The following is a 20,312-nucleotide window of genomic DNA, read 5'->3' as shown; positions in this document are numbered from 1 at the left end:
ACACACACACACACACACACACACACACACACACACACACGCAAACCATGAGAGCAGTTTTTCCTTGTCATGAGTGGCGTCTGGACCAGATCGTTGATATGATGCGACTGTTTTCAGTCTGGTGAAACTGCACCTGGAATTACACTTTCAGATTTTTATTTTATTTTTTTTGCTTCATAAAAGTTTTGTTCATAAAGCTTGAGGACTGCCAAACATTGTACAGTGCCAGTGGTCCCTTTTGCAAAGTACAATCACAAATGTTACTCCTTCCCCTCACACAATCTCTCTTTTTTTTTTTTTTTTTTAATGATGATTATTTTTACTTTTACTTTACAAGACCTTGCAGGGGCGAGACCATTCTCTTACCATTGCACATTTCAAATGCTTGAATGAAACAGTATCCGATTCTTAAAAATTGTGCTGCATCACATAAATCTGAGGAGTGGAGTTTTTGGTTTTCTCGAAATGTTGTCCTTGGCAGAACATAAGAAAAATCTGGGACAGTCTGCTGGTTCTGCTGCAAGTGTCGAGACGCGCAGACATCTAAAGTTGGTGATATATCTGTCTCTCCAAGAGCATGATGAAACATTCAGCATACACCATTTCCCACAATTTCCAGAAACTGAAAACGATCACGCGTATCAAATTTTATGAGGCGTAAAAAAATACATATAAAAATATATTTCCGTTGTAAACCGAGGACCTCCAATATTAGAAGCAACCAGGTTATGAAAACTCGATTCAAAATTCCCAGTAGAGTCTTTATAACAGATTTTTGGGAGCATGAAGGCCCTTATTGGAAGTGTTTGAATTTCAAATGGCACCATATTTAAATCCACCACACTTCAATCTCGAACATCTGCTAAATACAATAAATATGATGCTTTTTTGGAGGGAGGGTGGGGGGGGTGATATTGAGATGGCCCTATTTTCATGCCTAGTGCAAGTCTAGTACAAAGCTCAGTCGAACTTTGCACATCGGTGGACTTTTATTTCTTTTTGTATTTTTTTTTTTTTTTGTACATGACTAAAGCGTGTCCCAGGCATGTTATTAAGGCTCCCGAGAGCTATTTTAGATTGTGTGGGGGGAGAAAAATGCACAATGCTTCTCCCCTAAGCATTTCATTGAGTTCAAGTATGAATGGTTTGACTACGGTTGATTTATTTGAAAATGTTGCAACCTGCTCATTTCCGTCACCGCTGCCGTGACAGTCATCCATACATAGTGTGGAACAACGAGCCGGTTGAAGGCTTGAAAAGTGAGGTCCCAAATGTTCAGTTGACAAGAATCTGGAGGTGGGAAAAGCTATTTATTTTACCGAGTGACAGAAATACGGGAAATGTCTCCAGTTCACATTTTCCTCTCAGCAGGAGTTGGAGTGCATCTCACAAAGGCTCCATCGAAATAGAAATAAATCATTTCTTCAAGGGGTTCTTTCTCTTGGACGAACTTAAGGAAGCACCGCATGCATTTAGTAAAATTGAATGAACTCTGCGCCTTTACTGTACCTCGTGGCTTTCTTGTTAGCCTATTCAGCTTGGTGACCTTTGCGATACACAAAAAGCATGAACCACTTTTTCACGTTCGTTGACATGTTTTAATCACAGTTTGACTTGATGGGGATGAAGCATATTTTCTAACATCCAATAATTCATTATCGAAAGTTTTTCAATCTGAAAAATAGTATGCCTCAAGCTTATCATTGCACGTTTCTTTCTGGCATGCAGGTTCTAGCCACTGGGAGGCAGCATAATACAGGCAGGCAGATATGTAGTACACCAAAGAGACAGTCACAACTATTCAGTTGGCTTTTTTAACATGAGTTGTTTTTCACAAAGGATACAGAAAAAATGCATTTGGTTACTATTAGATTTTCTGTCTATTGTGTTGCTCCACCGTTAGTGTTCATATGAGGTTATAACACCCAGGTGCCTCTCCAAAGATTTTCAAAGCCTGTTTTATATTCTATACAGCATGTGTTTAGAGAGGAAGCCACCAACTGCTGTTTGTCATGTGTTAATATTTACTTATCCACCGTACAGCAGCAGCATAATTATGGAAATTCTAATACGATCTGAAGCTGTTTAAATTTGTTCGTACTTAACTTTAATAAAAGATCTGTACTGCATACAGTTATTGATTCTTTATATTTTTCAATAACACAGATTGCAATGGAGATGGGCAAAGTAAGCAGGGGGCAAATGTCATATTTTAAGTTTTGGGGGGAGCGGGCGGGTGGGGACGTCATCTACAAAAATCCGGGCCCATTTGGGACCTGTCCAAATTAAAAATCTGTGGCTGGCTTTTTGGAGACTTCTGTACACTCCGACACTCCTTCCAGAGTAGGTGCTTGTCCCTCAACTGCAAATTAGTGGCGTTTGCACAAAGCCACCACCATGCAGCCAGTGATAGCATTTTCACGGATGGCAGCACTCCATCACCATCACCAAGCCGCAATTACAACTCTTGAGCTTCAAAGTTTGCCCAAGATGTTTGTGTAGAACTGTAGATCCTCCCAAGCGTTTATTTTGGTAGGTGCATACTGCCACCCTATGGATGCATAGGACATGTAGTTTTGACATTATAGTTGCACAAAGTGTGTACTGTACTTCAATCCGACCGAAGAGGATTCGTATATTTGTTGTGTTCATTTTGCCCTTTATTGATGAAACTGTACCCATTTTTCGTTTAAGTTGTATTAATTTTGCTGATTTAAATAATTCGCTAATAATGTATATGTTATATTATAAATAGGGCAACATTTGAACTGGAAACTATTAGTAAAATAAACAATTGTGCAAATGCAATTGCCATTTTAAGATGTATTTTATGAAATTGTTGGTTCATTAATTATACGTTATTAACGATAAAGGATACGATTATGAACTACAATGAATTATTTTATGTTTTAAATACACTATATTGCCTTCGCATTTGTGTTGATGCTGTTTTACATAATTTAAGGCCCCCAACGGCAAAAAAAATATGTCCAAAGCTTTCAAACTCTCCCCACCAGTGTTACTTTTGATAGATACATACTGCCACTCTAACGTTATAAACACGTATTTTTGTCTGTTTTCATGACTGAATACTGACTTCATAATTTTCTTAATCATGGTGTTGTTTGTAATCATCGAGCCAGCGTTTATTTTTATTTATGTATTTTTCTCAATATTTAGTGTATGGAAGCGCAGCGTGGTCTTCGCAGATCGTGACAGACACTATTTTAGATTCGCCTTCCTGGTCAATAGGGGGCAACATTGAGCTGTGACTATCTGGAGTCGGCATCAGGACCAAGTGATTTAATTCAACATGGCGGCTGCCGTTGTTGCACGTCTGGGTGTCGATGTCCTTTATCACAGTTTCTGCGCTCCTAAGCAGGTATTGTACTTAAAAGTAACATTTTGATTTTGTCCTTTAAACGTGATGCTGTACTATACTGAACTGTGTTCCACTGTGACCTGATACGGGTCACGATATCGTGCCTTCGGACGCTATTACAAGAAATAAAAAATGGATCTACGAGAGTCGTTTATACTATTGCATGCTAACAAAATGACGATTCTTCTAAGAAAATGAGATTTCTGGTGAATGTGTTTGGGCGCATACATTCACCTTGCCCACTACGATATTTTTGGGGGGGAACAAAGTTGGTCAGTTGATAACCAGCAGAACACTGTTGCAGGCTCTGAGGGTCTGCTGGGGTTGTGTGGAACAAGCAAGGGGTTACTACGTTGACTGGAAGATGCTGAGAGATGTCAAGAGAAGACAGATGGCCTTTGACTATGCTGACGAGCGGCTGCGAATCAACTCGCTGAGGAAGAACACCATCTTACCAAAAGAACTCCAGGTACTCAACACAGCAGTGTTTAAAAATAACACTCTGTAGTTTTGTGCTTAAAAAAATGTAATAACTGTGTGAAGTGAAATGTAAAGAATTCAACTATTTGTGCATCAGAATTAATTCATTGTGGGGCTACTTCTGTTGTTCACAGCTTGCCAAATAATTAGTTGAGTAACTAACTGAGTGTGGGGCGAGTATTATGCAAATTTACCGAATATATGACATAAGCCTTCCTACCAAGAATGGAAATGTCGCACTGGTGAAATGGTATTGGTCTGTATGATCGATGCATTTCTACAATTACGATTACTGGACAGGCTGGTATTCGTGCATCACCAGTCAGAATGTAAAGTGTATAAATAGTTATATAATCGTTTTATCTGCTAATCTACAGGCCATTTGTTTTTGTTTGAAGTTCATACTTCAAATGTTCTTTACACATATTCCAGGAATTGGCAGATCAAGAAATCGCAGCGTTGCCACGAGACTCCTGTCCTGTGAGGATACGCAACAGGTGCGTGATGACCTCCCGGCCGCGGGGAGTGAAGCGCAGGTGGCGACTCAGTCGGATCGTCTTCCGTCACCTGGCCGACCACAATCAAATGTCTGGCATCCTGAGGGCGAGGTGGTAAACTCAGAGGACAACTGGCGACTTTCGGTGGCAGTGACTGCGCAACTCATTTTGACGATTTATTGTCACGTGAAGGTGTTTTAGTCAAGGATTGTGACGAATAGTTTCCTTTTATCTGAAATGCGTGCAGGAGAGCACGTCTGGTACCAACAAAGTACATTGTACGTGACTACATATTTAAGGTTTGGATGGAAAATGGGACATTCTCTCTAACATTGTTAATAAATAGAAGTGTACATTCATGTTTGTGAATTGCTTATTTGAAGAAATGTTGAAATAATCTGTAGATGCCATTTTGAACATTGTTCGCGGTAAATAAGAGGAACTTTAAATGGTGGCTGGTGTATGCCAACTCTCACTGAACCTGAGTATGAATGTGAATGGTTAATTTTGATTATTATTATTATTTCCGTTTTATTTTTACTTAACTTCAAAAATTCTTAGAACTTATGGGCCACATTTTGCTAGATGCAGTGAGTTGTTGCTAATATACGGTATTTGTACTTTTTGTACTCCCATGCGTAATAGGCTGAGTGCACACTACATTAAAACGTGATGAATTAGAGACACTAAAATATTTAAATAGAAACGCTCATTTACTATATTCACATTATTCTGTGTACTTTGGACAATAAGTGGGAATTTAGCGGTAGAATATGCATAAAGCAGTGTCTTGAACATGATCGAACAGTGACCAGGAAGTATCCCACCTATGTGCAATGCCACATTTGTGCGATGGGTTGCGGTAGCGCGCTCACGGTTTTGTTTAACCGCAACTGAAGTTGTCGAGGAAGAAAGTGGTCCAGCGGAATGGACCCACGTGACTAGCGGAGCTGCTGCGCACTAGGTAGCGTCTTTCTGCAAATCACCCAAAACTACACAATCCAAACCTCAAATGGATGTAACAGAGCAGGTATGTCCCACGTTCCCAACTTGTCTAGTTAATCTATATGTAAGAAGGTACATTTACACGTTTTGACGTATTTACTCAGCCGTCTGGCGTTTTTTCGGTTCAAGTGAAAGTGATGTTACGCACGCTAGCTAGACTACTTAACATTGTGACATGGACCGATGTATTCGATTTTTTTTCGTGTGTTGATTTAAATTTCTTTTCATCTTTCTTCGGTACTGCACTATCAACAAAAGTGTTTGTGCGAATATCCCCGCTGTATCAGTTTTATTCTCCCCACGGAATGACGAAAGTATTTAATCATCAAAAACAACCACATAACGCGCACTTGTTTGCGAGTACGTTCTACGTGTAGAACATTCTACAGCAGCTCGTGTCTAGTACAGGGGTAGGGAACTCCGGTTCTCCTCGATCTCTCTACCTCGACACACCCGATTCAAGCCATCAGCTCATCAGCAAGCTCTGTAGAAGTCTGAAATGATCCTGAGCAATTGAATAAGGTGTGTTGGAGTTGGGAAAAGTTAGGTAAAATAATAGGTTCTAAAAATATCCGATAGCTGTTGGTTGTTAGTTGAACGGACCAACCAACCAAAGTGTGATCAAAAGTGAATGTTGACAGAACACTTAAGACAATGAATTCCCTGGAAACAGATCACCCAGTTGGAAGCAGACTTGTTGGAGCTGGCTTCTCTCACGGAGAAGGCGGAGAGGAAGAGAGTGCAGGAGCTGCTCAAGCAAGAGCAGGCGAAGGTTGAGAAAGAGCTCGCCGCCAAACGTCAACAGAAAGAGCAACAAGCCCGGAGACAGGCCGACCCGGTGGCGTCCTCCAAGGCGGTGTACACGGTCAAGATCACCAATTATGGTACGGCCGCTGTGCAAAGCACTGCTTGTCCTATTTCCCTTTAATTATAATCTTCACGGATGTGTATATTTCAATCCAATGCAGCGTGGGACCAGTCGGAGAAGTTTGTGAAAATTTACCTCACTTTGAAAAATGTGCACAAGATTCCATCTGAGAAAGTGGAAGTCAAGTTTTCAGAAAGGTATGCCGTGAAAAACACGAGTATGTACAAGGGCTCCACGGTTTTCAATGTTTGTCCTGTGATTGCTATGGCAACGTAATCCAAATTTGTACACAGCTCTGAACACGTCATTGTTTATCACGGACCACAGTATTAAAGTCATGATTACGTTTCTTAACTGACCGCGTAGTAATCAAACCAATGTGGATGTTGTTCTTCCAATGCTCTAGGTCATTTTCGGTGCTGGTGAAGGAGCTCGACGGGAAGAATCACCAGATGACCGTTCTCAATCTGTTGTATCCAATTGATGAGCAGAACAGCAGCACCAAGGTGACAAGCACATACTTGCTGTTAGCTTCTGCAAATCGAATGTTGAACAAACCGTATTTCCTCGGGCTGGGCAATTAATTCATCTAAATTTAATTGTGAGTTAAATTTTGGTTTCTCACGATCATAAAAACATAATCGAAGAAAAATGTGTCTGCTTGTTCCCACTCTGGGAATGTACCGTGCTGCTTGCAGGAAACATGATTTTTTTTTTTTTTCTGCCCGACCTGAGTGTGCTTTGAGGTGTTTATTGATCCCCCAATTTGGAGTTTAACTAAACACACACAAAATGAATCATCTATATAAATACAAATAAATGGTTTTAGGTACATTTCCATCTTCATGCTAGCACTCAACCCTATTGACTGATAGGGCACATCAACTTTAGAAATGTATATAAAGATTTACCTTTAAATAAAGAATCTTAACATACAGGCACTGTAGTAACATACACAGACAGGACATAGAAAAATACTTTTGTTTTGCAATGAGCGCAATGCCATAAAAGCTCTGTCCTGCCCTCCCCAGATAAAAACAGACATGGTTGTGATCATGTGCAAGAAGCAGGCGACCAAGAAGTGGGAGTTCCTCACCACGGTAGAAAAACAGTCCAAGGAGAAAGAGTAAGATGTTGCCTAATTCGACAGGATCCGTTGGCATGATTTTAAACACAATTAAATCTCATCCGTTCCTTTCTTCCTATTGCCTGTTGACAGTAAGCCCAGCGTCGATGAAAACGCAGACCCCAGCGAGGGACTGATGAGCATGTTGAAGAAAATCTACACGGATGGTGACGACGAGATGAAGAGAACCATCAACAAAGCTTGGTCGGAATCCCAGGAGAAGAAAATAAGAGGAGAAGAAGGAATGATGGATTTTTGAACCGCAGTCACCATTCCGCCATAGCGGGACTACATGAGAGATGATTGTTTCCGATTGTGACCAATACAAAAAAAATGAGATTACATTCATCACATGTTGGATGACCTGCTACTCGCTGTCCATTGTTTTAAAGAATATACAACCACTACTATTGGGGTACAGTTTGAGCATGTTGTGGTTTAGCTTGGATTAAAACCCCACATTCACAAAACTATATTTGTCCTCTCCAAGATATACAACATCAAATTCGACCTGATATTAAAACTTAATATGAGCGTTCACCATCATCCGCCTTTATTTTGTTGACATTCTATGAATAGTTCATGGCAGCTCAGCGGTTAAGCAGTTTCCAAAAATAGGTTGAGTTGTTGTACACCAGGATGTCATTTGCAATTGTCTTTCATTATGCCTTATTGTTGTTTTTCTTGCTCTGCTGTTATTCAATTGTACGATTGTTAAGCAGCACTATTCCAGTCCTTGGCGCACTTCTGAAGTAAGTACAAATTTCAAACAGATTTTCTTTGTTTTATTTTTTTTCTATTTGATTACAACCAGCTGCATTTCCCTCGAAAAGTCCAAATACAGCACATTTGACAAGAAAGTTGTACTTGATACTATCTACTCTCAAAAGAGGCTACCGGCATGTGGTACTGTTTAGTAGTGTTTCCATAGCGCAAATAACAGTGAGTCTTGTCCTGGTTTTTACGATATGGTACTCGTACGTACGTCGAAACGAAATCTGATTGAGCGGTGCAGTAAATATTTTTTTGTGAAAAACACTTCTAGTCCCTAAATATAAAGCAAACGAAGACCGCAGCTGGATGTGCTTTCTTGCGCATGACTTCTTTTAGTTGTTCGTAAACTGACTCTACAATTCGAATGTGTTACGAAGCTTCTGTCCACCAGATGGCAGCAGTGATCTGATCGGCCCTAAACATGCACACAACGTGGGGGCGTTTGTTTCTCTTTACCGTATTGGGTGAGGGAAATTTATGGGGGAAATGAACGTTGAGATAAATCGAGAGAAGGACGTTGCAGGGGGAACTGACTTACTTGTACAACTTAAATTATATTGTTCCATGAAATTGTTGGAACCCCTTCTCTACAACCTTTTCTCTTCATTTGGTAACGTTTATCACGGCTGCACATCTTCCATCTGATTTTTTTTTCTCTGTCCAATCATATTTGAGACTTTATTTGATCCAATGTCAGCTGCTGAAGTCCTTCAGAGTCAATAGAGCTGGCAAATGGTACTAAAGCCGCTTTTCATTCAAGGTTCTAGAATGGCCTGGCTTAGTCTTCGTTGCATTCTTGCAATGTCTGGGGTTCTGCCGTCAAATTTCATGTGTGGCAAATCTGGCCACTGGTTGCGCTGCGTTCAAAATATGACTTACTGTTGTATGATGTGGTATTCTGTCTCTGTTGTTTATTCCACGGTATACATGAATCATTCTCAATAAAAATTGACATGGCCACCCATTCTGGAAACAGGGAAAGTAATTTGGTAATAATAAGGCAATATTATGTTCACGTGTTGTTTCTTCCAATTCATTTTTCCTACCGTTTTGACTGGCGTGTCTGTCGGGTCGAGACTTTCTCCCCATAACCGCGCCCACTATTTTTGACGTCACCATCGCCTATATATATTCATTGTGGGACGTTTTGTCCGGACATACTAGATGGATTCAGTGGACTGAGAGAGGCGTTACGCTCCCCAAGCACACCAGTTTTTCCTCCAAATAGGAATACAACAAGGCTCTTTTTGTGTGTGTATTGCTTGCCGCCTTCTCAAATGGATATCGGTTGTTTCACGGCGGCGCAGCGTCTGTCGTGCCACGCCATGAATGCGGATTTAACCAACAAGCCTGCCGCTGAGGGAGCCCAGCAAGCCGGCGCTCCGGGAGCCAAAGCCGGCCGCTCGAAATCGGAGTCTGCCAAACCGGAGTTGGCTCAGGTGGTGACCGACGTCAGGACGGGACGGTCGTACAGCAAAGGGAAGCTTTTGGGAAAGGTACTCGAATATATGATTTATGATCTGATGTTGTCGCGCGCGCGTCGTGTTTATTTGTGTGGGGAAAATTACACGCGGTGTTGCAGGTGTGTGTAATCAGTACAAGGTGCGTCAATGTTAACGAAGAAATGTGTCGAAGCTTCACCCCCACCGCCCCCCCCCTCCATTTTTTTCTGCCCCGACATGATACATAACACCTATAAAGATTGAAGAAAGAAATGTGTCGAAGCTTCACCCCCACCGCCCCCCTCCATTTTTTTTTCTGCCCGGACATGATACATAACACCTATAAAGATTGAAGGAAAAAAATAGCCAAGACGCTCTATCAACATGTTGCGCGTCACCGCTTCATGCTGCCGAGTCATGTCTGGACTGTGAGATGCCGCAGAGCAGCCGACCAACGTCAGTTTCACGGTTAATGAGAATGCAGCAACCCGGCCTGCGTGCCTGCCTGCTAGCCATCGTACATCCGAGCGTTTTCTTTTTTTTTTTTCTTTTTGGAGTGCATCGCTTGCATGCCAATGACGCCAGAGATGCTTCAGGCGCAACGACCGAGCAGGACTTGGATTAGATTTTTAGAATCTATAGAATGTCTTTTGAATAAATTGCTGTTTTAGCGGTTATGGAACCAAAGCAGACGGTGGCCATTCCATGTGCTGCACCAATGAATGTTTGGTATATATTATGACAAATATAGGTTCAATGGAGCTGTGAATGTGGATTTCACCATCCCTGGAATCAAATGTTGAATGTTATTTCGACCTGTTTGTAATCTCTTCGTGTTCCTTGCCAAGGGGGCTTTTGGTGGAGACTTGACTCAAAAGATATTTGAATTGCGCCATAATGCAACAGGGGTGGCTATTTCAGTCCTAAATCATGTACACTTGGAATTCTCAATATTTTTGTGTAAAATATTATGCAGTAGATGATAGTGAAAATTGATGAAATCTCTCACACCTGCTCGGATTTATACCCTTGTTTATATATGTATGTATGAGGTAGCTGTATAAGATGTGCACATTTCACTTTTCCCTCGTTGACTCATCATTGGGACAGTTCATTAGTGGTTCAGTAGAAAATGTGCTCAGTAGTGTCCTGAGTCATTTGTGTGAATGAGAATTTATAGGTTAAGTGTGCGCGTGTGTGTGTGTGTACACCCCCCACCCTTGCGTTAGTTATGCAGGTTCCAGCCGTCCATTATCTGAACCGCTTGATCCTCACGAGGGCTATTTCATCCAATTCAAATTTAATCACGACTTTCCTTCTCCCCAAGGGTGGCTTCGCGCGATGCTACGAGATGACGGACCTGTCGAACAACAAAATGTTTGCCGTCAAGGTGATTCCACAGAGCAGAGTGTCCAAACCGCACCAGAGGGAGAAGGTATAGGCGACTGCGACACGCAATGTGTGTTTGTGTGTCCCCCGTCACAAATGAGTTGGGAAACACATCTGTGTGAAATTTTCACCCTACACAGCCACATTTTCCCCTCTACCAAATAAAGTAAGACTTCCTCGATCCTTGTAAATACCTTGACTCACACACATTACCAAAAAGAGGAAGTATTAGTCAATAAACCTTCTGCGGTGTTTCCACTTTAGTGAAATCTGCTCACAAAATATATGATTTCCTGCAGCAACAAGAAGACATAAACATGGCGCAAACAAGCCAATGTGATCCTATCACGTAGATTAGCTTTTGTTTTCAGTACTCTGCACAATATAAATGGTTGTAGAGTTTTTAGGCTTTTCACAATTACAGATGGGAAAAAAGTACAAACTTGTAAGCTGGGGCACTCACAAGTCAAGGTGCCACTGCATGATAATCATCATTTTTCAAGTCTTATTGCACAACTGGTACGGGCTACCTTTTCTGTTGAAAGCAATTGTAGTTGTCGCGCGTGTGTCGCCGCCCATCATTCCATCTGAAACGGTCAGGTAAAATAAATCCCAGCTCTACTGCTGACTGATGCAGCATTTTACCAGGGATGTAGTGTGAAAGTGCTTATGTCGTGCTAGGGCAAGATGATGAGCAGGGAACCCATAAGAACGTGGTTGACTGAGCTGAAAAATTGGTTCTGTTAAAGGAGAACTCAAAAAAAAAAATGCCCCCAGAAATCAAAACACAATATTGTGATTAAGGCTACATTCACACTGCAGGGCATGATAACCGATTTGATATTTAAGTTTGATATTTTTATGTACTCATTCACATCAGAAAAAAAGCGACTGTGCAATGTTGCACGCAAAGCATGTCGTCGAGTGGCGTGCACCCACAAAGACGTGGTGCAGTGGTAGGGCTCATCTTTTTATTATCTCATATCGCAAGGGTAGCGAGGTGGGAGGAGGTTGAAATATTTTGGGGACAGGAGGCCGCTGTTATTTATTGGAGACGTCTGGAAAAGACGACGTCACGTCATTGCCAAGTGTACTAAATTAAATGTCTGCGTGACTGTATTGACGACGATCACCACAAATATCCACTTGAAGTTTGATGTTTCAAGTGGGATTAAATTGGTTACATTTAAGGTCAAATAACCGTGACACAAAACATAGAAAAACAAATTAGAATTGTACTGTTCAGATCGCATGGGAAAAAAAAAAAAAGATGGGTGTCTCATATGGGCAAAAGAAATTGGAATTGAGCGTGTAAGTGTGAACGTGGCCTTGTCTGAAGTGATGAAGTACAGGTTGCTCAAACCACACAAGTGCTTTTTTTTTTTCCCCATGACGCTACAAAAATCATGTCCACTGGGAAATATTGTTAACCTTGAATCTCTAGTCTCAGGTCTTCAGCATACAAAAAGCGATTGCCTGTTTTTTTTTTCTGCGCTTATGTAACATGCGCAATCATGCAACCTTTCTCGATCTCCCACCTAAACCGGTTTGCAAGTGGCAGTTGAAGGCAGTGCTGAAAGCCCAGTTTCATTGCCGGTTTGACACGTTGCCGTGGAATACCAGAGCGTTAAAATAGTTTTGCGCGGCCCCCGTCAGGGATGGCAACGGCATTGTTTTGAATGTTTGAAGGTGATTCAGTGAATCTCCTGTATGTGTGTCCCTCTTAGAACCATCTGTGGAACCCCCAACTACTTGGCCCCCGAGGTACTCAACAGGCAGGGCCATGGCACAGAGTCGGACGTTTGGTCCCTCGGATGCGTCATGTAAGTAAAACCGATGTGACGGTCACGCGTGACCTAGCATGTTTTGCGTCGGGCCTTTTGAGGCTTTGTGTGCTTGAAGTCACTCGGTGTGTGAAGACTTTGAGTGACGTTGTCTTGAGCAAGCTGCAACACGAATGGCCGACATCCTAGCTCAATTGTGAAATGAGGACATAATGTGCTGAACTAATCGTGTGGTGTCAAAACTCCAGCCCAGCCAAATTTGTTGCCAGTCGGCGGCGTAAAAACACTTCCTGCCAAAAAAAAAAAGTCTCCTCCCTCCCACTTGTTGTGTGAGTTCGGTACACTTGCTAACTGTGTTGGGAGCAAACTTCACAACTTGCAGTATTTGGGCCGGTAGTGGACAATTCTTGAATCAAGCCGCTTATTGGCAACCCAGTTGAAGAGTACTGTGAAACTCAACAAAGAATTAGTTGCAACTCTTTTCTGTTTCGTCATTAAATTTGTGTGTCGTTGAAGTGTTCTATTTGGCCCTGGTGGCCACGGCGTCCTCACCAGAAGGAACAGCACAATGCCCATTGAATTATGAGGCACCGACTGTTTAATTCTTCAGATTATGTTTAAATTAATTCTGTACCTTTTTATAAAGTACAGTTTTCTTATTTTAAAAACCACCCAAGATGTTTTTTTTTTTGAATGAAAATGTTTGGTGGCTGCAATGGAACAAATTGTCATGAATTTCTATTTTAATGAGGAAACATAATTTGAGATACAAGTGTGGTCACAAACGGTCGCAAGTCAAGCAAGGCGCCAATGGATTTACAACTAAAATGGAAAAAAAAATCTCTTTCCAATGTTTCAGAAGCAAGTTGGGGGGTGAGTCAGAATTTTGTGAGTCATGACACTGTTTGCCTGGCTTTCTCCCGTTCAGGTACACGCTGATGTGCGGCAACCCGCCCTTTGAGACTCTTGACCTGAAAGAGACGTACAAATGCATCAAGGAAGTTCGGTACAACCTGCCCTCTGGGCTCTCGCCCGCTGCGCAGAAACTCATCTCCAGCATCCTGCAGAAAACCCCCAGCGACAGACTCAGCCTGGATCAAATTCTCAACCATGAATTCTTCACCAAAGTAATTCGCATTCAGACAACTTTTTATTTATTCCCCTGGGGGGGCAATTTAGGGAGCAGAGAGCACCGTTGTTGCTTACATTTAGTGTGGTACGATGCGTTTACAACATTACACTGACGAGCACTCTTGCATTGTCCTTCGAGGTGCCACAATGAATAGATTATACAATTGACAGCCATTTTAATAACGTAGCAGTCATTCCGAGACATTGTTGAACTTTTATTTGCCCAAATCCTCTGACTTCAGCGTCTCAGCAGGAATTCTTTGATCGTTTTAGTCTGAGCAGACTGATTCTTTTGTTTGATCAAAATAACACATTGACTCGTAGACTTTTGGAAAACAATGACCTAACCAGTAACAGAACCAGTTTCAAAAAGGTTGGCGAGTATGACATAATTCCTTTGTGTGTGATTCTGTAACAATGCCAAATAAACAACAATCATTGGTGATTAAACGGTAATGACGAAAATGGTTTTGTAATCCAATCTTACCTGATTAATCGATGATAAAAAAAAAATACTCAATTATATTTTCATTACTACCCCCGAGTGAAGTAATGGTTCTTGTGTGGGAGTAGGGGTCAGAGTTTAGGAGGAAGAAGTGCCTGATAGCCCAACTCATCGCTCCCGGCGTCGTCCTTAACTGTCTGTGTCCATTGGCCCCTGCAGGGTTTCACTCCCGACAAGCTCCCCCCCAACAGCTGCGTAACGGTGCCCGAGCTCCATCCCCCCAGCCCGGCCAAGAAATTCTTCACCAAGGTGGCCAAGAGTCTCTTTGGCAAGAAAAAAGCGAAAGGTGAGCACAACCAAAGCGTCGATGGCATTTGCATGCCCGTCCCGGTAATTACATGTATCTGGCACTTGTCGTCTTGCGAGGTTGGTTGCTTCTGGCTCATGGGAGCAGTTGCTTAAAAAAACAAACCAAAAAAAAAAAGCTCAAGTGGCCCTGGCTTTGTTTTGCAAGTTTAATTTTATGGGTGTGACTCATCGCGTTGCAGCGGAGAAGGCGCCTTGTGAGGAGAAAGAGGACAAAGATATTTCCAAGCTGGTGTCCGGCATCGTCAAGTGCTCCATCAACCGCCAGATCAGCTACAAAACCGTCGGCCCAAATGAGGTGTGTCTAACTATCCTCGCGCTTCAGGAGCTAACGGCTGATATTCTCCGCTGTCTCATTTTTCTCATCTCCGATTCAATCGCTGCTGTGAAATTACATATGTCTGCAACTGGGGTCTAGAACATAATTTCACCAAGTTCAAGTTGACCCGAAGCAATCTGAACATCGTCATGAAGACATACCTGTCAACTTTTCGGAGCGCCAACCTGTATAAACTACCAAAAAAATCCTTATAAAGAGCAAAAAAATCCTTATAACATACCAAAGCATTTTATATGTCAAAATAACGGCAGAAAAAAAAACGCGAAATATGAATGATATATTTGTTTCCTTGTAGAACTTGCTTGTACACTACCGAAGTATGCAATGAATACTCTGCTGTTTTCAACTAGGAACCACGTGATTTACTGGAAATGAAAGCAAAAAAAAAAAAAATTCAGAATCTGTATCATTTGTGCGATATGGCCATATATGTAGGATTCACCACAAAATCCGTATGAAATATGGCTAAACCGTATGAGTTGACAGGTATGTGAAGATATCTTGTATTGAGACGAATTTCTTGAACTGGGATGATGACTCGCCAGAATCAAATGATAGAGACCGCAAAATGGACTACAACATTGCCGTAGCAGAACATTTAGTACCGCCATCATATATGGTAACATCACCTTAATGAGTTTGTGTCGTCGTGTCTCCACAGGTGCCCACGCCCACCGGTCAACTGGTCAACTCGGTGCCTTTGGAGCAGACCCCTGCTGAGGAGGAATCCAGGAAGTCCATCTCGCGCTCCTTCAAAGGCACCATGGCCAACAGCTCAGAACGTAAGCTTTTTTTTTTTGGGGGGGGGGGTGTAATTCTGTGAAGTTGTAGCATCGTAACACAACTTCATTTATTGTGTGTGGGTTTTTTTTTTTCCCCCGCAATTAATCAATATTCTTTTTTTTCTCTCCAGCTTGTGAGGATGTTGTTACTCCCTCCTTTGTGGCTGAATCTGCCATGAAGGTTCTCAGTGGCTGCTTGGCCATCATGCCTGCAGGTAAGCATCGGTCTACATGTGCCGCACATTGCTTGGGGGGGGCGGTCTTAGTCTGCGTTGTATCACAGTCAAGCCCAGTGGTTACTGGTTTTGATCATCGGCCTGATTCTTTGTCAGTCTAAGGCACGGGTGTCAAACTCAAGGCCCGGGGCCAGATCCGGCCCGCCAGGTCATTTAATATGGCCCGCGAAAGCAAATCACGTGTGTCAACTTGCCAAAATCTGTCCCGAAATGTCAAATTGTCATGTGTAATAAATAACGTTGAGATTTTGCAATCATTGTGTTACCCAGTTTACACTCATTTGAACAAACTATCACAATTGACTTGACTGATTTCGAAACTAGTTATCTATTAATTTGTGGTTTGACTGTCATAACGGCCCTCCGAGGGAAGACGTAACTCCAAATTGGCCCGCGACTAAAATGAGTTTGACACCCCTGGTCTAAGGTCTTTATACCTCGAATTTCTCCTGACTCGCACGGATTTAAGGGACAGGAAACTTTGTCGTTTTTAAGTGTTGAACTAAGATGGGAATTTTCCTTGTTTCTTATGGTTGTTGTTGCTTTTTTTATGGTTGTTTTTGCCCCCCCCCCCCACCCACCCCCGAATTCTGCAGCCACAAGAAACCCACCGTGCCTGTCCAGGCCCCAATCCTTCCTGTGGGTCACCAAATGGGTAGACTATTCCAACAAATACGGTTTTGGCTACCAGCTGTCAGACCAAAGCATCGGGGTGCTCTTCAACGAGGGCACACACCTCAGCCTCTGTGACCAACGCAAGTGAGTGGAAAGCCTCGACGACGACTCTTAAGAGTCAGCAAATGCAGACATTGACTGTTTGTCGTCGTCCTCCCCCAGGACGGTCCACTACTGCTTGACCAACAACAAGCACTTTAGCTTCCCTGCCAGCTCGCTACCGGAGCAGCTTCGGAACCAGAAACAAATTGTCGAGCTCATGGCCAATTACATGGAACAAAATCTCATGGAGGTATAAGAAAATGAGGAGGAGAAAAAAAAAACCCCAGCAAAGAATCATGTCCATATTTGTTACAGATGAGTGAGTTTTGGTCCATTTTGTTGACCGACAGGGTGGTGATATTCACTGTCATGAACTAGTTCCCGGTCCTCCTCCTCTGCTGCTGCAGTGGGTGAAGACGGACCACGCGCTCGTCATGCTCTTCAACAATGGAACGCTGCAGGTTAGTCGAAACACTCGGAAATTGAAATTGACAACTGGGAAACAATTGTGGTAGATTATAACTTGGCTGACAGAAATCACCGGGTTCTACTGGATTTTTGTGTTTATTTTGTCTGACATACTTTATTACATCCTATTTCAACACTCATCATTTTTTTGAGGTAGAGGGGGGCAGTTTGAGTTCCTTGGTATTTTTAATAAAAGGTCACTGACATCTTTCTGCCAAGATGTGCAACATCTACTTGTCAGACTGCGGTTGGAAACATTCTATTTTGGGGGCGGAGAGGCGGTTTAGCCTCATGCAAATGCTTTCGGTATGATGGCCAGAATGAAGTGAGCAGCTCGTCAGGGTTGCCAACATGGCGACTGTGGCTAAATTTAGCAACTTTTAAAGCGAGTGACTTTTTCTGGTGTTATTGGAGACTTGTGGCGACTAAGACGCCCTCCAGAGTGGTTGTTGTTCACTCTGCTGTGACAGCTTGCACATGCATGTCACCACTGGCTCATTTCACTTGTAATTTTGCACTCCAAACACACGATTTGCATCCAAGCTATTCAAAAATCACATTTCCATATCTACGTGAACGATTCCTTATTCGCACAAAGTTGCGTTCCGCTAACAACTGTCCAATTCGTAAGGTTAACCTTAAGCCTTTCTATGGCGGAGTGACAGCTACATTGTAAGCAAATAGTGACACAGCATGACACTCCAGTTGGGTAAACACTTTTTTTTTTTTTTTTGGTAAATGAAGCTTCCACCACACAGAATATCAAAGACAAGTTCTGTTAGCCTTAGTTAGAATTCACACGGAACACAAGCAAAGGCATCTCTTTTTCTAAAAGTATTCTACCAGACCATATGTTTCATTTTTGCTGGATGTCTTACTTCAATCTTCCTCCTCCTGTCCAGGTAAACTTCTACACCGACCACACGAAGATCATCCTGTCCAAGTCTTTGGATTCGTACCTGCTGACCTACATCAGCCGCGAGCGCGTCTCCTACACGTACCTCTTCAGCATGCTGAGCGAAATGGGCTGCACGGCGGAGCTGCGGCACCGCCTCAGATACGTCCTCCATCTCCTGCAGCACCACGCCGACGCCTGAGAAGAAGAGGATGAAGAAGAAGAAGAAAAAAAAAACAACAACAAAAAAGACTGGCCAACTGTGACTTTCGAGGCTCAATGACCGGCTCCAGCTTGATTGGTTGACTCTTTTGCGGTGCCGTAACGGGCCTCCTCGACCCATGGGGACTGCTGCCGAGATGGCTGATGATGTGATATTCCTGCCACTTTGATCAGATGACGCGTTTGCCTCCAGGGTTTGTGCCTGTCCAAAGTTTATTTGGCGATATCTAATGATTGGATACTCCATGACGGATGCCTAAAAAGGGGAAAAAAAAAAAGTATAACCCAACCACCAATTCTACTTCTTGGTTGCATGGTGCCAGTGGAGCCTACCGCTTTCTGCCTCTCCTTATCGATGTAGTTCTGGGTGTGGTGTCTCCATGGTAACGAAACACTTAATTGCAACTTGTATTGGTTGAAAAGATGGTGGTGGGCCCTCTTCTTTTTCTTCTTCTACCCTCTCTGCCGCTTCCTGACCTGTGGACACTGGTGCACTCATTCGTTTTTTTTTTTTTTTTTTGGGGGGGAGGGTGGCGCGTTTTGTGTTCAGTTTTTGCAAAAAGATGTGAGCCAGCAACAGATAACACTACGATCTTGATTTACCTCACACGCACACTTGACATTCCTGGCCATATTTGGATGGTGAGGTCTGGCGAAATCCTTTGCTTCTCCTGCGTCATTGTCACCTATTTCGTTAGAAGTGTTCACTAACATGGTGCAAGGAGTAATTAAGGGACGACGGGAGTGGCACCATAATGCACAGGGTTTTTTGGGTTTGTTATTTTTTTGCAAATCCATACTTTTTTTTTTTTATCTTCACTGGTTTTATTTGATTTTTTTAACCGTGTACCAAAAGGCCTTTTTCTTTCATCTCATTTTTAGAAATACGTTTTTAAATCAACACGTAGGTGAATGCGTGTGTGCCCACATGTTCTGGTAAAACAGACGGCCGGTCCGGGAAACGAAAGGAGGAGAGGAGACGAGTGAGGGAGGGGGGGTGAAAAGTGCCTTTCTGAGGGATGTCTGTATAGTGCAATAACAAGCCTCTTTTGTGAATGTCAAGCTTGACGGCTTTGTCATGATTTGTGCGTGCTTTTGCGCTTAAGGTCAAAAGCAAACGTCCAACGGCGCTACACTGTCACTAGCTGGTATAAGCTTTTAAAATGAACCCCCGCTCTCACCAATGCATAATCTCCAGCAAGATGAAAACATGCTCGTCGTACTGTGACCCTCATCGGTTTACATTGGCTTTCTCGACTCAAGAGTTGTATCCTCAAAGCTGTGACCTGGAATGCAAAAGTGTCTCGTACAAGTGTCGTGTTTTCAGAAACATTGTGAAAGAAAGTCTGCCAATTTAGAAAAGACTTTATTTTTCTGGCACATAATGTCCTGTTAATTTATATTTTATTTATTCTGGTTTCTTTTTTTTTTAAGTTATTGTGTATATGTATGGTGTCGACACGAGGAAATGTTCAATTTCACTCACACTTTTTGTATGTATTGTATGGAGGGGACATGGGGCAAAAATAAAGTTTGAAGAGAACATGTGTCAGATATCCAATAGAAATGTATGGTATGTCTAAAATCCTCAATCCATAATGTATGGGGTGAATGTACCAATACAATATTCCACTTGATTGCCTTATACTTTTTTTTTTTCTCTCAGATGAACACAAAAATGGAACTCCAATACAATATTCCACTTGATTGCCTTATACTTTTATTTTCTCTCAGATGAACACAAAAATGGAACGACGGGAATCGCATCTTAGTCGCTCATGCTTCACTCTTTCAGAAAAGTGCAGTTTCTCAAGAGACTCAAAGTAGATGGAATCATTTGTTGCCAAACGTGTTTACGTTTTAAAAAGAGCCCCTGCTTGTCACTCAAACACCAGGAGACTCATGAAAGTGGGGCAACGAGCTCTTCAACTTGCTTTGCTTTGAAAACGCAGTGGCAAGGTGC

General features: G+C 42.4%; 3 protein-coding genes across 3 annotated transcripts; all 3 read left to right on the top strand.

Moving 5' to 3' along the window:
• The first annotated feature begins 3,269 nt into the window (after window positions 1-3,269).
• mrps14 (mitochondrial ribosomal protein S14) lies at window positions 3,270-4,716 on the top strand. Its single transcript, XM_019871660.1, has 3 exons — window positions 3,270-3,382; window positions 3,687-3,851; window positions 4,295-4,716. Exons 1-3 carry the CDS (start codon window positions 3,314-3,316, stop codon window positions 4,475-4,477), a joined length of 417 nt encoding a protein of 138 aa, XP_019727219.1. The 5' UTR covers window positions 3,270-3,313; the 3' UTR covers window positions 4,478-4,716.
• A 543-nt stretch (window positions 4,717-5,259) lies between these two features.
• On the top strand, window positions 5,260-8,131 carry cacybp (calcyclin binding protein). Its single transcript, XM_019871659.1, has 6 exons — window positions 5,260-5,389; window positions 6,038-6,248; window positions 6,333-6,429; window positions 6,639-6,738; window positions 7,264-7,358; window positions 7,452-8,131. Exons 1-6 carry the CDS (start codon window positions 5,372-5,374, stop codon window positions 7,615-7,617), a joined length of 687 nt encoding a protein of 228 aa, XP_019727218.1. The 5' UTR covers window positions 5,260-5,371; the 3' UTR covers window positions 7,618-8,131.
• Window positions 8,132-9,287: 1,156 nt separating this feature from the next.
• plk3 (polo-like kinase 3 (Drosophila)) lies at window positions 9,288-19,896 on the top strand. The gene is made up of 13 exons (XM_019871643.1): window positions 9,288-9,628; window positions 10,902-11,012; window positions 11,104-11,129; window positions 12,691-12,786; window positions 13,676-13,874; window positions 14,543-14,669; window positions 14,872-14,987; window positions 15,691-15,811; window positions 15,943-16,026; window positions 16,644-16,806; window positions 16,885-17,014; window positions 17,115-17,225; window positions 18,135-19,896. The coding sequence occupies exons 1-13, from the start codon at window positions 9,410-9,412 to the stop codon at window positions 18,327-18,329; spliced, it is 1,698 nt and encodes a 565-aa protein (XP_019727202.1). The 5' UTR covers window positions 9,288-9,409; the 3' UTR covers window positions 18,330-19,896.
• The last annotated feature ends 416 nt before the right edge of the window (window positions 19,897-20,312 follow it).

Source organism: Hippocampus comes, unplaced genomic scaffold (assembly GCF_001891065.2).
Source record: "Hippocampus comes isolate QL1 unplaced genomic scaffold, H_comes_QL1_v1.1 scaffold217, whole genome shotgun sequence".
NCBI lineage: Eukaryota > Metazoa > Chordata > Actinopteri > Syngnathiformes > Syngnathidae > Hippocampus > Hippocampus comes.
The sequence above is the reverse complement of the archived record's forward strand: the minus strand, read 5'-3'. Positions and strand labels throughout refer to the sequence as shown.

What these genes read in the sequence shown, in the direction of transcription:
- mrps14 (XM_019871660.1), top strand. Translation starts at nt 3,314, where the DNA reads ATGGCGGCTGCCGTTGTTGCACGTCTGGGTGTCGATGTCCTTTATCAC. An exon ending in GTTTCTGCGCTCCTAAGCAG is followed by an intron (nt 3,383 to 3,686) that starts GTATTGTACTTA and finishes ACACTGTTGCAG; the next exon opens with GCTCTGAGGGTCTGCTGGGG. An exon ending in TCTTACCAAAAGAACTCCAG is followed by an intron (nt 3,852 to 4,294) that starts GTACTCAACACA and finishes CACATATTCCAG; the next exon opens with GAATTGGCAGATCAAGAAAT.
- cacybp (XM_019871659.1), top strand. An exon ending in AGCAGAACAGCAGCACCAAG is followed by an intron (nt 6,739 to 7,263) that starts GTGACAAGCACA and finishes TGCCCTCCCCAG; the next exon opens with ATAAAAACAGACATGGTTGT. An exon ending in AAACAGTCCAAGGAGAAAGA is followed by an intron (nt 7,359 to 7,451) that starts GTAAGATGTTGC and finishes GCCTGTTGACAG; the next exon opens with TAAGCCCAGCGTCGATGAAA.
- plk3 (XM_019871643.1), top strand. Translation starts at nt 9,410, where the DNA reads ATGGATATCGGTTGTTTCACGGCGGCGCAGCGTCTGTCGTGCCACGCC. An exon ending in CGCACCAGAGGGAGAAGGTA is followed by an intron (nt 11,013 to 11,103) that starts TAGGCGACTGCG and finishes CACCCTACACAG; the next exon opens with CCACATTTTCCCCTCTACCA. An exon ending in CATGGCCAACAGCTCAGAAC is followed by an intron (nt 15,812 to 15,942) that starts GTAAGCTTTTTT and finishes TTTTCTCTCCAG; the next exon opens with CTTGTGAGGATGTTGTTACT.